The sequence below is a fragment of the Eublepharis macularius genome, chromosome 15, assembly GCF_028583425.1.
Source record: "Eublepharis macularius isolate TG4126 chromosome 15, MPM_Emac_v1.0, whole genome shotgun sequence".
Lineage (NCBI taxonomy): Eukaryota > Metazoa > Chordata > Lepidosauria > Squamata > Eublepharidae > Eublepharis > Eublepharis macularius.
In genome coordinates, this window is record NC_072804.1 from 6,147,659 (window position 1) to 6,166,089 (window position 18,431).

General features: G+C 43.6%; 1 protein-coding gene across 2 annotated transcripts in view; it reads right to left on the reverse strand.

Moving 5' to 3' along the window:
* Positions 1 to 18,431, reverse strand: part of PCDH7 (protocadherin 7) — a 646,786-nt gene that overhangs the window by 336,332 nt on the left and 292,023 nt on the right. For both annotated transcript variants that reach the window (XM_054999687.1, XM_054999686.1), the window contains one exon: positions 1,475 to 1,691. In XM_054999687.1, the coding sequence (XP_054855662.1) occupies positions 1,475 to 1,691 (217 nt within the window). The remainder of the gene's footprint in view (positions 1 to 1,474; positions 1,692 to 18,431) is intronic.

The following is an 18,431-nucleotide window of genomic DNA, read 5'->3' on the forward strand; positions in this document are numbered from 1 at the left end:
CCAAAACATTCTGCATTAATATGTCGTTTTGGGAAGGGGGAAATCACAACAAAATCATTAACTGGCAATATAAGTCTCCAAAAGAAACAAACAAATGCACAAAACCAAATAACTGAACTTATGCAGGGTTTGAAGCAAGATTCACCCACATTCACATCTACACAAATGTCATTGGTACACACATCGTTTCACTTGCAACTATCCGCCTGTATTCTGATATTCAATAACCTACTTTTGGGGTTCAGTCCAAAGAATAGCAAAATCAATACAACTGACTTCAGTTCTGGGGGAATAAAATGAGAGGGCAGCTGCAAATCGGCCAGATCTGTTCAACAGAATCAACGGGAAATTTTGAAAGGGAACTGCTTTCTACTTCACTTGAAGCATCTGACAAAAACAGGGGAAAGAAATTCTTATTCAGTCAGCCACTAGTAAAATTAAACAAAATCCATCTGCTGAAAAATTAAAAACAGTGGTGGGAAATGCAATGCAATTTTGTCCTTGATATCAATTAACACAAATTGAGACACTCTGATGGAATTTTCTACAGTAGAATAGGAAAAGTTTTTTTCCTCTTAATGGTAATTTCCATGCCTTCAGAATGTGGCAATATAGTATATTCCTTTTATGTGCATATATGATATCAAAAGTCTACTATAAAAGGCAGACAGTTCAAATCCCTGATATCGGCATCTATTGCCAGTGGTTATCATCCGATGAGTACAACTGGAACTGGAATTTCCCACTAACTCATGCTTGCCCTTGTGAGTCTTTGGGTTTTCCATAGCAGACTATGAAATATTGCAGTATCACAAGCCTTTTAGATAACTGCTTTGCTTGTTATTCTCCCCTCCTCCCTTGCCCTAATACTTATCTTTGAAGTAAGCAAAGCTGAAAATTGTGTGCATGCATCTATGGAAAAAGACAATATCTAGAGGGAAACTGTAATGTCTGTTTTCTTTTGGCTGATGCTGAACATAGACCATTCCTAAAGTAATAAAAATAGGCTGATAAAAGCATGAACCAAAAAACAAACAAAAAAGATAACATTCCTGTCTTTCTCAGGGATATTTAAATAGGTTTCACCAGCTCTGGGACAATTGTTTTTAAATGTATCAAATCACTCAGTAATGCTTAGAGATTTAAAAAACCAAGTTCAAAGTTTTTTTTTTTAATTATATGGTTATTTTCTAAATTAGTACATCTGGCCAGTTATATTAAAGTATTAGAAGCACAACCAAGTCAGAGTTTAGCACACTGAAGTCCCAATGATTGCAACGGAATAGTTAAGCTACTCACCACTGAAACCAACAGGAATTCAAGTGCTTCAATGTGGCTGAATAATGCTCTTTCAGCTGTTTTATCGTGCCTTCGTTTCCCCACTGACCTCTCGACAAGTCTATTTTATGCAGACTTGCTCGTGTAAATCGAGTGTGTGTGTGTGTGTGTGTGTGTGTGTTGTGTTTGCCCCTACCATTTTCCATATGCTCTGCCTCACCAACACTGCCATCCGGCGTAGTCCTTTCGTAGTTGTCCTCTGGGAGTGGAAGGGCGCCCAGCCGCGGCCCTGAAGAACTCTTACTGCTTGGTGTTTCTGACTCCTCCAGACCGCTGTCATAGCAACTCTGCAGTGACCCTTGATGCGGGTCCTGAGGCTGAGTCACAACTGAAAACGTCACTCTACGAAACGGCTGCAAAAGAAAAGATTCTGGATGTCACTGGGAAGGCAGGGTCTTTGAGAAAGCCATTTTTAACAACAGAAGAACACACAAAACACAAAACAAGCCCCCTTTTGCTGAAGGCTACTTCGAGACTGGTGATCTAAACCTGCAGTGTGGACCTTTGGTGTCGGTCTACACAGCCTTCTTCTAAATGTCTGGTGCTCTTTGAGTGACCTACGGGCACAGAGCCTGCACTTGAAGCTCAAAGGAGATGTGAGGCTGGTTCACACATACAACATATATTACTTAATTCCTCTAGGTGGGCCAAGGCTGGAAATTAATTGTGCAATCTGACTCCAAGGGAGAGGGGATGTGAGGGGATAAGGCAGTCCCGCCTGTGGATCAGGTCTGTAATGGCCCATCTGTTCAAGCATAGCATTACCTGATACTGCTACCATCACTCGATGAGTGTGCAGTATGAAAAACACCCATAGAGGTGGGAGTTTCTGAAACTATAAACCTTCCATGGGGATTTTCACTAAGCCAGAGGAAGACGAGCGCTGCCCTGCCGGATCAGACCAGTATTCCATGAAGACCAGCATTCTGTTCACTCAGTGGCCCATCAGTTGTCCTGGAGGGCCAAGTAGGACACGGAGGCCAATGCCTCCCCCCACCCTTTGCTGTACCCTACTAGCACTGATATTCAAACTTTCAGTAGCAAGTATCCCTGTTTCAGCCCACTGGGGGTGTGGGGCAGTGAAGACTGTGAATCTGACAATGAAAGCAAAAGCTCCTAAGTGTTCCGGGGGGACGGAACGGGCAGAACCCTTAGTGGGATACAGTTTCTGTGGTGCGTACACACACACACACACACACACACACACACACTGTTCCCTGATTCTCCTCCCTAGAAATGTTTTTCAAGGACAAACATTGAGAATTCTGAGTAGGGAACTCGATCATGTGTCTTTGATCATCACAATACAGCGTACACATCTTTTTTAAAAATTTCCACTGCACTGTAGGTTGCATCTGTCTTCACCTCTAGGGTACAATTACAGAATCTCTCTGGGAATATGAGAAGTTGCCGGTTGCAGTTCTGATGTGCAGCAGTTTTTGAATGAAGACTGACACGGAAGTTTTCTGCATGAAACCCTGATGCCGTCCGGCATAAAGCTCTTCCAAGGGAAGAGTGAACTGATGTAAGATTTTATAGAGACCATAAATGTTACAGAATAGTATGGCTGCCAGTAACATGGGTATTTTAAAAATCATTGTTTGTGGTTTTCAAAGCAAGACCATGTAAGGGAGATAACAGAGAAAGAGGAAGGGAGAAAAAAGAAAATAGTTCTGTCTCTCTCCCTCTTTTGTCATAAAATTTAATGCTGTGAGATGGGGTGTTTAGCCAGCTGACTTAATAAAGCCTTCAAATCTGCACAGGGCCACAGCTGACATGGCTAGCTTCCAAGGGGACTGTAAATCCATTGATTAGTATTGTAGATTTGTGTTTATTCAAAATGTCCAGGCAGCCCTAAAGAAATAACTGCCGCTTGTGATGTGTATTCACTGAACTCTGACACCCAAAGGGATTGCCACGAACAGGTGAGGAGTGAAACTTTTTAGCAAAATCCTTCAGCATGCAGGGGGCACTGCATGCAATCCTGAGATGACTTTGCATTTTATTTTTGGTCACCCTCTTCATTATGCAGGGGAGAATTTTTCTCAAACAAAGGGATGTTTTTATCATGTTCAACAAACCTTGTGAACGTAATTTGTGAGGATGTTTATGGCCTGGGCAGGTGTGTGTGTGTGCAAGTGATTCTGAAATTTAAGGTAATTTCTTTCTTTTACTTACTGCTGCTTTAATTATCTTGCTGCTTTAATTATCTCGCTGCTGTTTCCGGAAGGAAGGGGGTTGTTATTTATATTGTGCTTCTTTGGTTCTCTTATTGATTCTTTGTTCTGTAAGCTGATTGAAAGGTTTTATTCAGGAATCAGATCATTTCCACAGATATGTCCATAGGATTACTTAGAAGCAAGGTAAGCAACTAAGCAGTAAAAATAGGTTGACAGGAATGGCAACATGTGTGAAAACCACTCCTCTTAAAGAACACAATTACTCTCCCCCCCCCCCCTTCCCATCAGCAAAATATAACTTTTGGCACGAACCCATCCTGGAAACTTCTCACATATTTTAACTATCAGGTCTAGACACTGAGAAAGTAGGAGATTAAAGTTGAAACAGTAATTCATGGGAGCGAGCAGTGTACAAGGTCAGAAGCACTGAGAGCTCCCGAAGCTATTAGATAAGGTACCTGCAGCTTCAATAAACCAGTGAAAGCAAAGCAGTTATGGCATTGGCAATATGGCATCGAAGTACGGCATTAAACACTGGTTCAGAATAACAGGTCAGCATCAAATAATGGCATGGATGGGGCACAGACACGACTGCAGCAAGTTGGTGGAAGACCACTTGGCTGCATGCGGAGAAGGCCTCTCTTATCAAAATATGCCAGAGACATGGGTAGGTTAGGCTGTGTCCTTTATTTCTAGCTCTCGGCTACATTCTTGCACCCCTATGAGAGCCAGGAAGTTGCGCCACTCCCTCATTCCCTAGGACTTACACCTCTGATCTAGTTCAGCCTCAAGCGTCTTCAGGTGACCTCTTTTAAAGCCTGCCTCAGGAGCTGGATCCACCTCAGTGTCATGTCTGGGCTCCATCCATGCAACTACTTAATGTTGACCTGTCGTTGCTGAACCAATGCTTCTTCCTGACCTATTATTTCTGAACCAATGTTTTTGAACCACTATCTAATACTATAACTTGATGTCACATTACCAATGGCGTAACTGTTTCCTTTCACAGGCTTATTGAAGCTCCAGGTGCCTTATCTAATGGACTGTAGAAACTTTCAGTGCTTCTTTTTTTAAAAAACTTTTATTGATTAACCAAAACGAAATACACAAAATGTACAATACTCCAATACCCATAATTAATTAAAAAAAAATTAAAAATTCAATGCTTTTGAAAGCTCCGAAGCCGGGAGCTTCTGAAAGCTTCTGGCTTCGGGAGCTTTCAGTGCTTCAGTGTATATTGCTCACTCCCATGGACTGCTATGTCTCAACTTTGATCTCTTGTTTTCTCAGTGCCTTGACTTGATAGCACAAATATGTAAGATGTGCTCAGGACGAGTTCGCGCCAAAAATCCTGTTTTACTGTTGGGAAGGGGCAAACGTGTGTGTTAAGAGGAAGGATTTTCCCACAGGTCATTATTCCTGTCAACCTCTTCTTATTGCTTACATGTCCATCAGTCCTCTGATGGACTAACTGCCTCTGTAGGCCTATCAGCACTACAACTCCTCCCATGGCCAGGATAAATACCTGCCAGACCCACCCCTTAGGATTGCTAGGCAGTAGCTCTAGGAATTGCCAGAAACTCTATGGTTTTATCATAGAGTTTGGTAAAACCATAAAGTTTCTGGTGCTTCCTAGAGCTACCACTGTTGCTTCTGGGTTTTCCCTGAAGTGACATCATCATGCTTCAGATGATAATTTTTAAATCCTCCCCACACTGCTTCTTGGAGTGTGGCAGGCAACAGGAGCTTGGGGCCAGGGATTCCCTACTCCAACTGGGGGCTTGACAGCCCTCACCCCATCAGCACAGGGCCATGACCAGTGATGTTCACTCTCCCTAGGGTGCCACCTCCACCTGGGTGGTGCTCAAGTGCAAGCGCTGATAGCTGCTCCCAACAGCCAAAGCTCCTTCTCCAGCTACTCTCCTTCTCTTGTGTCACAAAAGAACACTGGGTAGATTGTGTGCCTAGGTTTTTCTCTGAAAATAGTTAAATCAAATAGGCAATGACACCACCCTCCTTCAGAGGGAGAGCATAATTTTGGATCACTACTGAGTTTTGAATTAAACAATACCAACTTGTATTGAGTTTCTAATAAAACTACTGTGAATGTGGTAGAAGGTGTAACTTTGATCTCCATGGCACACCAAGCCTGTGGAGAAAGAAATTAAGAGTGGCTCCCAGCCTCTCTATCAGAATATTCTCAGATTCCCATTGGAAGCATGATTCTCTTAAGGAAGGAGAAAGACTATGATTATACCCTTTTTTGGAATTACTTTCTACTGTTAACTGTGCTTGGCTAATTTAAGATTTTATATACACACACACCATTTCAAACACAGTAATGTAAATCACAGAAAGTTAAGAATAAGTAGTAAATTAGGTAAAGTCTATTATTCTTGTTACACTGTCAGTTCTTGCTATTGCTAGTGTTCTGCAATGATTCCTACTATTTTTATCTCTTCATTTATTCCCATGTGAGATGACCTCTGACTTGATTACTTTGGAAAGGAGATATTTTTGTTTTGGAAAAAAAATGCAGGCCTAATATTCTCCCAAGTCTTCTTGAGTTGATTATACAATTCAAAGCATAGATACTGTGTAAAGCTGGTTGGAGCTAATTCTGTTAATGTGTCATGACTAGAGATGAGCACAAACCACAAAAAAACCAAACCATGAGGTTCGTGGTTCGTGGGTTTTCATGAACCAGGAACCACAAACTGGCACTAACTGGGGTTTGGGTAGTTTAAAGGGACCTGTCGCTTGCAAGCCACAGGAACAGTTTATATGGCCATTTTCCTGGGTAAATGGCCATTTAAACTGCCCCTTTATGACCCAAAAGAACCAGTAGACCAGTTTGTGGAAGTTCGTGGAAATGAGCTTCCACGAACCACTGGTTTGCAAACCACGAACCAGCCTGGTTCATGCATTTTTGGGGTTGTAATTCGATTTGTGCTCATCACTAGCCATAACACATGGCTTGTTATAGACGAAAAGGACCTTGGGAAATTCCTCTAACAGCTAGAAAGATCTTGGCTTAGATTCTGTTTTCCTTTCTGTTGCAAGTACTTAAGCCTAGGTATGCCAGTGGTTTTTCTAGCAGGGAATGTAACTTTGGAAACAGTTCTACAATCTGGGCGGAATGTGTTTCCCTTCCTATAACAGGTATTTAAGACTAGACGTGGCCAAAAATGCAAACCTTTTGGTAATGAGCTGAAGCCCAAAAGCCAAAGGGCTGTTGGCTCTTAACTCTTAGCTCAGGGCTTGCAGACGTGGCTTGAGGGAACTGGTCCAGTGGATCCCAGCCAGATAAGAAGTTGTAGTGTGTCTCTTTCTTTTAGCTGGTGGTGGTTGTTTTTGTTTATGATTGTCATTGTGTTTGTCTTTCTTTGCCAGCTGCTTTGAGTCAGAAGAATATTTTAAACACACTGTAAATGAGTGTAGTATGTTTGACCCAATTAAGTGGAACATTCAAAAAAGGCCAGAGAAGTGCAGCCTGACATGAAGTGCTTTGGGGGGAATGGGGGGAGAGGGAGAGATGCAAAGGTATTGGATGGCTTTTGGCTTGAGAAGCAAGTGATCAAGAGTGGTGATATATGACACCAGGTGACACAAGGCACTGAGAAGCCACAATCAATCCAGAGAGCGATCAATGTGCTGAAACATTTGCAATCCCTGCGACAGCCCGCTATGGTGCCCTGATAATGACTAGCAGTGCAACTCTAAGAAGAGTTACTGCAGTCTAAGCCCATTGACTTCAACAGGCTTAGACTGGCATAACTCTGCTTAGGATTGCACTGTAAATGCACTTAACTGAAAACAGTCAGTAATAAGCATTTTATTGGGAACTGTATGCAAGATATATGGACTTTTCACAATTTACAATCTGGGGCCACTGAATATAGAAAAAGGAGGAATCATACTTGCCATCCCTCTCTTTCACACATTTGGTGTAATTTATGAATAAGCATATGTGAATATGTTTTCTGTCTGTCAAATGCAGGACATCTGTCCATATCCTTCTCTCTCTCTCTCTCTCTCTCTCTCTCTCTCTAACCCATTGTATATATATTACAATGGATATGCATGGGCGGCGGGGGGCGGGGGGAGGGAAATACTAATCCAAGCGTGTTTTTCCCCACCCGAACAAAGTCTGCGAAGGGACCACGTACAGTGGCTATAATCAAAAGCTACATATGGACAATGAGTCAGATCCAGCCAGCTTTTTCACTCTGTCCGCCAAGTCTCCTCCCTATTACGACCCTCAGACCACGTGGCTTTTGCCCATGTAGACCCCACCGTCCCTGACGTAGGCATTCTGGGAGTCAAAGGCAATCCCCACTCCTTCCTTTTTCACCAGCAGAAAAACAGGCAGAATCGTGCACAATATTTTTAAGTGTGTTAAAAAGTAAGGTTCAAAAAAAGTTGTGACTTATGTATATGCACATTTCTCTTGTTCCTCCAGTCCAGGAGTTGCCAACCTGGCACCTGGTGTCACCTTTCCTGGCATACGACAAGAGGTTGTAGAAAGGGAGGTGGGGCCAGGTGGAGCTTTTACCCGGAAGCTTCAATTGGCCATTGAAGATCTGATTGGCTGTGCAGATTTTTAAAAATGTTTGGCAGCAGCTGCCACCACAGAACATTGTATCTCAAATTATAAATGTTTTGCTTGCAATCCCTTTTCATATACCATGTAGATATATTCATAAAATAAATACTTTGTTTTGGAAATTTATCCAGGGTTCATCACCACCTAAGATTTCTTTAAAGAGGATGCAACTTTCAATTAATGAAGGAGGATTTGGTTTTCTAGACCTTAGTGCTTATCAGGCATATTTGTTAACACATACAAATTATTGGAATTACTCCTCAATTGGATTATCCATCTTGGAATCTCTTTTTTGGAGGCACTTTTTAAAGTGGAATGCATTAGGGCCTACTTATGTTAAAATGGATCTTGTTCCTCCTGCAATTTTTGTAGATAGAGAAGTATAGTACATAATATCATCATAATATCAATTTGACCCATTGTCACATGCTGAACTGCCATTATCAGCCAATCCAGATATAAAAATTGGGAAGATTTTTTTTTTTATGGAAGGCTTGGACAGACAAGGGAATTTTTACTTTAGATCAATTGATACGCTATGATGATGAGTTTTTGTCATTTTCTCAACTGAGGTCTAGATATGATCTGCCAACTTCTGCCAACTTCTGCTGAATGGTAATATTTACAATTGCAACATTTGTTGGTGCACATATATAGCCCAGCAGCTTTGAGCGCTTCAAAATCTCCCCCACTTTTGGAAACTCTTATTGAATCAATACAAAAAATGAAACCTACAATATTTGTGTATAAATATTTGATGTTGGTCATTAAATATGATACACAGAGTCTCAGAGATGGATGGAATAATGAGCTAGTGTGTCCAATTCTGCCCAAGTAATGGAATAAGGCTTTAAACCATATGCCTAGAGGTGCCATTCCCTGGAATGGGGTGGAGGATCCCCTGCTCCCACCTTCCCCCCTGCCCCCACTTACCTGGCCAGTGAGGGGGTGTGCCCCCAGGGCACCCCCCTCAGGTGGCAAGGCATGCCTCCCTGGTTGGTGTGGCGCACCCCCAGGTGGCACGGAGCACCCTTGTGCCCACAGCGGCCCGATTCATGCCCCACAGTGGGCTCATTTTGGGCTGAATCGTGTCTCGCAGCAGGGCAATTCATCCGCTTGAGGTGATTGAGCCCCAGGTCAAAGGGTGCCCAGGCCACCCTTTGACCCATGGAATGATGTCACTTCCTGGAAGTGACATCGTCATGCTTGCAGGGAGTGTGTGTGTGCTGCGCACGCATGCAAGAGAAGATACTGAGAGAGAGAGGTGGGCGCCAATGTCCCAGTGCCCCACTGGGGGAGTGACGGGTCCTCCTGGCAACTCTACATATTCCTGTTGTGCTGTGGATCTTAAGCTGCGACTTATTCAGCAGAAAATTATGTTTAGAGTATATTGGACACCACAACTTCTTTTTACTAGTGAGCTTCAGTACTGAGCAAGGATTTTCATGTGGTGTACATTGTCTCATTGCTGGTGGTGTAATTTATAGGACACTTCTTTTAAGCATATGCTTTGGACAATGTCCAGTCATTCAGCCCTTTGGGGAGGAAGTCATTACCCTTATTAATTTTGTATTAGAATGCTCATTTATTTTTGATGTTGATGTACTTTTAAACTATTTGCCTTGGAACCTAATTGATGGTTAATGGAATGGACCTTTCATGACCTTATAGTCACTAAAAGACTTATACTACAACACTGGAAAGACAAAAGCCTACTTCCTGTAATTCATTGACTAGAGGCCCTTATAAACTGATCAACATTTGAACTTTATCAAATGTAGACAGCAATTACCTATGGACTTCTTTTTAGATATTTGGAAACTGATGCATGTATAGATTTGCCAATAGTGTATTTGTTGCCAGGACTTGTGTGTGTGTGTTTTCTTTCTTTCTATTTTTGTGTTTTGCATTAATATTTTTTTTTAAAAAAAGAACAATATGTTCATTCTAAAAGACACCCTGTTAAACACTGCTTCTGCCTGAAATATTGAAGAAGTGTTACTAGAATTATGTGTAACCTCACTTCCTGACATTTTGGGTTGGCTCCACCCCCCGTGGCAGCCTTTTTGTGGTTGTGTCCACCATCCTGATCAGAACTCTAAAAGTACCCCCAGGTCTCAAAAAAGTTGGGCACCTCTGCTGTAGCCAAGCACCCTTTGCAGGATCTTTATGAACTGCACAATTCCTGGAAGACTCAGTTGACTTCCAGAGGAAAGCCTCAAAAGAGTGTACATGGTAGGTTGCCAGGTCCAGGTTGGGAAATTCCTGGAGATTTTGGGGGTGGAGCCTAGAAAGAGAGGAGTTTGGGGAGGGGAGAGGCCTCAATGGGGTATAATGGCATAGAGTCTACCCTCCAAAGCAGCCATTTTCTCCAGGGGAACTGATCTCTGTGGCCTGGAGATCAGTTGTAATTCCATGAGATCTCCAGCCACCACCTGGAGGCTGGCAACCCTAGTACATGGCCACTTTTCTGAAGAAAAGATATTTGTTTTAAATTTAGTTTTACATGAAACCTGATGACACCTAAGGAAGTGCACATGTGCACACAGAAATGCTACCGAGTTATTTGAACTCTTGCCTTCTCTTGAAACGCCCAAGACACTTAACCCGAGAAGAAACACCCACATTTAATTAGGATCATATTCCAGTAGCAGCAACTCTAAGCAAGTTACACCACTATTAAACAGTGCTTGGAAAGTTTGGTTTCAACGCAGAATATTCACACCAGTCTTTAAAAGTTAAAGTAGGAACTCCCACCCTGAAGAATATAAAACACACTGAAGAGGAAGCAGGCTAATTGGAACCATCTTGTTATGTGGGGTTCAGAAAACCACTCTACCTCTTGGTACCTTTATATTATTTATGGTTCTGTCCTCAGAGTTTCTTTCTCAACCTTCACACAATTATTAACTTCTTCAAAAATTCAATACAGCAAGTGCATGTTCATCTTTCCTTCTACAGTAGAGGCTGGATGGGGAAGCGCATTTGAGATCTAAGTAATTCACAGGAGAATTGTTGCGAACATTTTTTTGGCCAACTATGGCAGGAAATGTAGCCTTGGAGAGCAAATGCAATAGCAGTTCTAAATTATCTGCTGTCTGAATAATAATTGTAAAAGGAAAGTGTCATTAACCACACTTTCTACTCACGTCTTTCAATGGCTTTCCAGAACTGTGCATTTTCAAAGTGATGACTTTAATTAATGCAAGGCAATATATTTGATTACCTAGAAACTCTTTCAGGTGGGTAGCCATGTCGGTCTGTTGCAGAAAAGCAAGATATGAATCAAGTTGCACCTTAAAGACCAAAAAGATTTCCAGGAATTGAGCTTTTGAGAACCAAAACTCCTTTTGTCAGATACTAGAAAGCATTGCTATCAGTGTGAAAAATAAAACACAAGTTCTGCTAGTCTTGTTGAATTTTTTTCTGCCTATCTTGGAATTCCTTGGCTGCATCACCGAAGCATGAGCCTCTAAATTAAACTTCAGAACTTTGCTTTAGGCAGAACTCAGTTGGAACTCCGCCATCCTTCCCAATGGTGGTCTCATGACAGGGATTAGTGCCACTACTAACCTCCCCAAGTGGCATTGACACATTTCCCCCAAGAGCTCAAAGTCAGGGAACCTTTTCTGTAGTTAGAGGTAGACCTGAGAGCTCCGCCCCAGCCCTGCTTCATGGCGTGCCTGCTTCCTAATCCCCCAGTGGCTCCTTCACCCATGTCCTCCCAAAGAGCAATGAGCAAGGGGCAAAGAATAGAGCTGGGCTGGTCGATGCCTTGCTGGTCTTGTGAGCTGTGATGCCTCCGTCTCCTTGGGCCACCTGCTCCCTCAGCTTGGCTACATTCTCTCAGCCCAGGTTTGTCGGCTCTTCTGTCGGCCCCAACATGTGCAGCCACTCTTGCCCTGCTTTTGGACCACCTGCTCCACTGACATGCATCCCTGCCTCCTTTGCTGCTCTCCTTTAAAGCCTGCATCTCCTTGGTGGAGCCCCTCCATGCCAGTGGCAACGTGACCTCTCTTCCAGCTTGGCTGTGTATTTTTCTAGCCAGGTCATTGTAAGCATGGGGGCACCGTTTGGGCTCCATGGACTGTCACTGGGAGCCATGGCGCTGGGAGTCACAGCAGTAAGGGCTGCATTGCCACATGGCTGTCACATAACACTGTACAGGGATTATTGCCAGCACCAGCCTCCCCAAGACTGTGGACACCCCTGAAATCGATTAGGAAAGCGTGGTGATGGATTATCAGTATTAAGAAGAGTAAATGCAAGAAATGATCACACAGTAATTGAGCTTCTGCTGTCATGTCCTAAATATGGACATCAATTTGTTTTGGATAAACTTCAGGTTCTCTGAGTATTCACATTCAGAATTACAGATTTGTTATGATGCACCAGCTCACACTTTGATTACACATGTTGCAGAGAAAAGGGAAGTGCACATGTGTAGAAGGGCACATTAACATTACTCCTCTCCCATGCAAAGAGGATTTTCTGGTCCCTTTGAACTGGACCATAAAATCACCACACTGCATAAGTAGAAGGGGACCCATCATAAGTAGAAGGGGACCCATATCCATTTCTTTGCCCATCCCTGACAGAAACTTCATCAGATTCCCTAATTCCTCATCACAGCATGTTCTAACTGGATATCAATTTTTTTGAAGAGATTTCACTTAGCCTCTTAGTCCCCCTCCAAGAAAACATCACTTCTTTTTTGCATTGTCAATAAATAATGGAAAAACTTCTCAGCTCCTTTTTGTTTGTTCTTTTCTACATTGTCAATAAATAAATAGGGGAAAACCCCTATTGTTCCACTTCCAAGATCCTCCCTTAAGTCATAGTCTCTGTAGCCAAAGCATGTTCTGGGCTACCACTGAATTTGCAGTAAGAACTAGAGATGGGCACGAACCGCATTACGAACGCCAAAACCCCACGAAAATGGTGATCGCGCGATCATGACCCGGTGGATCGTGATTGTCCACAGCCAATGATCCAGCGGTCAGGAGAGGCCTGGATCATGGAGTTCAGGCTCGGTTCGGGAATCCAGACACTCAGGAGCCAGCAATCTATTCCCCTGGCAACAGAGCCAGGGGAATGCCTGAGCTCTGTTTGCCCTCCTTCTGTCGCCCTGGAAACCCAAATGGAAGCCTTGATCAGCAGGGCTTCCTTCCAACCACGGAGCAGCAAAGCAGTTACAAGTTGGGAGAAGACACCCAGGTGAGGGAGGGGGAAGGGGGTGCTCTGTAGCCATGGGCACTCCAATCTCATCCCTGCAAACCCTGATAGGCAGCTCTGATGGCCAAACACAGACCTCCTGTGTTGCTGAATGGGACCCATGCTTATAAATAGCCATGGGCTCCCAGGCTGGGTTTCACTTTCTGCTAGCAGTGGAGTGGGACAGAGCTCTTGCTTGCCACTTGCTAGCCTTTGGAGAGAGAGACTGAGAGAATACAATTGTGCTTGGCTTTGGTGGATGGGGATCTATCTCCTCTGGTTCCAGGGCCGCTGCCTGGCTCTGGGGCCAAGCTCAGTGGGCACCTCGGCTGTGCCCTCCACGATCCACGATCCATGATCCACGGTTCGGGAACAGGAGATGTTGGTTGCTGTTCGGGAATTCGGGATCGTGGTCTGCACCGAACCATGATCCTCTGGTTCAGTAAATTCTTTTGGTTCGTGCCCATGTCTAGTAAGGACTCCCTGCCATCTTAGCTTTCCCCTGTGAACCTCCACCTTCTACAAAAGTGCTGGCACACATTCATGCCAGATTAAACTGAATGTTTCAAATAAGTCTCCATCACCAAGCCATTACAAACTTAATTTATTTGTCCATTGAAGTCTTGAACATTACTACTAATTCATCTCTTGCTTCCCTGTTTGCCCCATTATGAATGCCAAACTGAGCTCACCAGATAATTAAGTGAACAGGGAAAAGGAAGTTTACTGAGGGAGTCCCACTGTGAGAACATGCAGGAGCCCTGGATTGAGTAGGAGAGACACTGAAAAGACTTCTGCTGACACCTCACTTTGTTCAAAAGGCAGGGCATGCATAGGTGACAGCTTTGCAGGGAGTTAGAAGTGGTATTGCAGTACTATCATTGCCAGCAATATACACATTTATTTTTTCTGTCATGAAATAATCTCAACTTGTGATTGCAGGTTTCAGTAAGTCTTAGAAAAAACCTCCCCAAAGTGCAAACAGCAGTACAGCAAAACATAAGTTATGGAGGGACAACTATGAGTATACTACATACCATGTCCAGAAAACTGAGTATATCTATACCTCTGTGTGTGTGTGTGTGTGTGTGTGTGTGTGTGTGTGTGTGTGTGTGTGAGAGAGAGAGAGAGAGAGAGAGAGAGAGAGAGAGAGAGAGAGAGAGAGAGAGAGAGAGAATGTGCCAGAATGAACATTCATATTGGAGCCAGTTTGGTGTAGTGGTTAAGACAGAGCGGCGGGACTCTAATCGGGAGAACCAGGTTTGATTCCCCATTGGAGATGTTAGACCAAGGTCACGGCTGAGGGGGCCTCTAGTGGTTGTAAGAGACCTGGGGGCTCCCCACTCTTCTTTTCCCCATCAGTTTGGTGCAGCGGTTAAGAGCGCGGGACTCTAATCTGGAGAACCGGGTTTGATTCCCTACTCTTCCACTTGAAGCCACCTGGGTGATCTTGGGTTAGTCACAGCTTCTAGGAACTCTCTCAGCCCCACCCACCTCACAGGGTGTTTTGTTGTGAGGATAACAATAACACACTTTGTAAACCACTCTGAGTGGGTGTTAAGTCGCCCTGAAGAGCGGTATATAAATTGAATGTTATTATTATTGTTGTTGTTATTTCTTTGTGGGGGAGGAGGTATTGCAGGAAGTATCTGTCCCCGCTGGGTAAACAGGGAACATTCAGTGCTCCTACTTTAAAGTTGTGTGCAATTGGCAATTGGCACTGCCATCTGCAAGCTAGCCTGGTCAATTTCATCACACCATGGTCTCTTAAGGCAGAAGTGGCGGCAATTAGAATCAGGATTCCGTTCCTGTGCACCCATTAAGTTTGGGCTGCTGTCAAACTCCAAAGCTGGATGGGACAGGAGCCATGACAGCACTGAGAGAAGTTGCTTCCATTGCTCTTTGGAAACAAAAAGCTTATGTACACATCCACTGTTGTCACAATGTGAGAATAATTGTGCTCAACCCTCCTCTCCCAGCACTCCTTAACAAACCCTAATTTCTTCTACTGGCACTACTGTTTATTCAATCACAGATCCTCGACAGCTAGACAGCTAAACGAAGATGTTTTGACACAATCGCAATGTGTCTCATGGCACTGATCAGCATTTTTTTAAAAAGTGTGAGATAAAAACACACTGACTTTGAGTCATGCATAGGGGTAGATCTCCAGGGGAAGAAAGGGAAGTAACAGCAACAAATCATACAATTTTAAGTTATTTCTTTAAGCATAGGGATTACTTTTGACAAAAACATGTCATTATCCTTTCCTTTGTACTCATTCTTAATTACTAGCAGCTTGTTGAAAGACTAACAAACAAAATATTAATGAACAATTGCTATCCACTCATGCAGAATATCAGCCCACACAGTCCTTTCCACCTACAAGTCTCACATTTCTGCTATTCTCCAATCCAGTTATTGTGCTTGGTGTATAATTGCCAAATTAAGATGCCATTATTTTTGTCCCAGCAAGAAAGACTATTTCCACTCTTGAAAGTACAACAGGAAGGGGGATGATAAATATGTTGGCAAGATTTTTTTTAAGAGGAAACTTGGTTTAAGTCAGATAAGTAGGAGGAAGCAATATAACTGAGGTTTGTTGCCACACTTGCATAGAAATGCCAGCACTCCCCTAAAGGGGACCCATTGGGAAGCGGGAAAAGATGTCACTAAATAGCAAATTAGGGAGCTTTTGCAGAGCATCCTTAAATGACCTCCAGGTGTTTTGTGCGTGACAAAGGCTGTTTCCTTTCCAACACTCTTTTCGATTCCTGAGTTTCCCCTCCTTGGGTACTGAACCGTCTCCTGACACTCTTCCTATGTTTTATATTGCTTCTGTTATATTGCCTTGCTCCCCAATATCCCTTGGCCCAAATGGCAGAAGGTATAGGACTCCAACCCAGGAAGGGCAAGGCTTAATCTGTGCCTATAGTTAGTCCTGATATTTTTCCACCAATAGCAAGGCTTAGCCCGGGAATAAATAAAATTAGACCCGAATTCATTTTCCTCACCCCTGAGTAAATAGGCAGTGAGTCCCCACATATCACGAGATCTCTTCTGTTATTTCCCTGGGAGGGGGAGGGGGGCTTTTTTCAATTTTTCCAACAGGAAAATAGGAATTTGGGAGTACAATGTGAAAAAAGGCCTCCTGTGGATCATTCTGTTCTTTGGAATGAGCAAAATGGTTTTTAAGACGAGGTTTTACTTTCTGAAAAGGTATCATGAAAGTTGCTGCATACATGTGGCTGTGCCAGGTGTGCAGACTGATGAGCGGCTAACAAAACACTCTATACCCGACAATAGCCCTGCAGAGAAGATTAGCACATCAAGCACCAATCCATATGCAAAAGAACCTCCTCAGGATACAGTGAAGCCTCCCGCCATTAGCATTCCACACCCTGGGAAACTCTTACAGGATGACTCAGCTCAACCCCACCCCTCCTGAGTAGATATAAATGACCTGCCAACATCTTTTCCACACTGTGACACTGAGAGATCTCTGTCTTTTGGTGCTACACCTCTGAAGATGCCAGCCACAGCTGCTGGCAAAACGTCAGGAACTACAATGCCAAGACCATGGCAATGCAGCCCGGAAAACCCACAACAACCATTGTTTCTCTATTCGTCTTCCAGGATTGCTTTTCTTATAGAGAGACTCTGCCACTCTGTGCACCTCAGGGTGATATTGCTGGTACTTGGCCACTGCTGCTCAGTGCACTGCAGGAGTACAATGTGTATATTTCTTTGCTGCATTTCTAAGTCGCTTCCTCCCTTTAGCGACAGTGAATCTTGCATGACATCTGCCAGGAGGCTTCTTGGGGGCAGTAAGAGGTGATGGCTGCGAGAGGTGTGAGGTGGAGTTGGACTGAGGGAGGGGTAGTGTGCTGGGCACTTTGGCAGGTTCATGTGAGAGATTCACATCAAAATGGCCCCTAAAAAGGTCATGCACCATCTCCCCATGAATATTTAAAAACTCTGTTGCCATACTGACTTTTATCTGAAATCTCTATTCAGGAGTCTTGTAGCATCTTTCTTCAACTGTCTACAGTTTCGTTGACCTGATTTTTACCTCAGAACACAGAGTTCCACAGCTGACCAATCGGAGAGAGGTGGGAGCAAACAGGTAGGAGCCTGCCAGCCACAAAGGAAAGCCAGGCCTCACAGGGAGAATGGCGACCCTAGCAGGAGAAGACTGGGAGGTGCATTTTACCTCATGACACATTCAATGACTCCCAACAACAACTGCAGACTGTTTAGAACTTTGGGGTGAGGAAGATCAATCATATGCAAGAAACAAAATCTTCATGAGCTTAGATAGTTTAAAGTGATAATGACGAGTTATGTCTGTGTGAATTGGGTATGTTCAAGTGTACAGTTCATATTTTGTTGGTGTTTGTATGGCTTATGGCTTCGGCCGGAAAAGCAATAAACATATTATTATTATTATTATCATATGCAATTTGCATATGCAAATGACCTTGAAAGGCTGGCCCAATCAGGAAAGAGTGGCCAAACTCGCAGTTGGCGTGGGTGGGGGAGCAGGCAGCAGCCTGCCAGCCACACAGGGAAGCTGTATTTCTATGGGAAAACACATTTTACCCCTTTTTACCCCCTTAGGGGTTGAATTTCTTAAAATCCCTTCTTAGTGGGTATTTCCATCATAAAAGGAACATTCTCCCCAAATTTCATGTTTCTAGGCCCTGGGGTTTGGGCTGGGTGATGATGAGTCATTCAGGACACCTGTCTTTTTACACTTATACAAGCGTATTATGCCACACATACCAAATAGTTTGGGACGGCGGTTCTCAGAAAGTGAGGCAGGGACCTAAAAATGGGTTGAGAGACTCTCTTAAAGATGGGTCAAGATGGCAGAAGGGAGGAGAGGGAACAGGCTGAGCTCGGAAGGTGGATCTGGAAGGCCTAATGGCCACCTTGCCTCCATGTGAAATGTCCATGACAAGCAGCCTGTTGTTCAATAATGCTATCATTTTATAAATATTAAGAATTAAAAATGTGAACTCTTGAGTCCTCCCTTCCTCAAAAGGTTCAAGAGCCTGGCTGAGTGTGTAAGAGAAAAAAAATGGGAACAA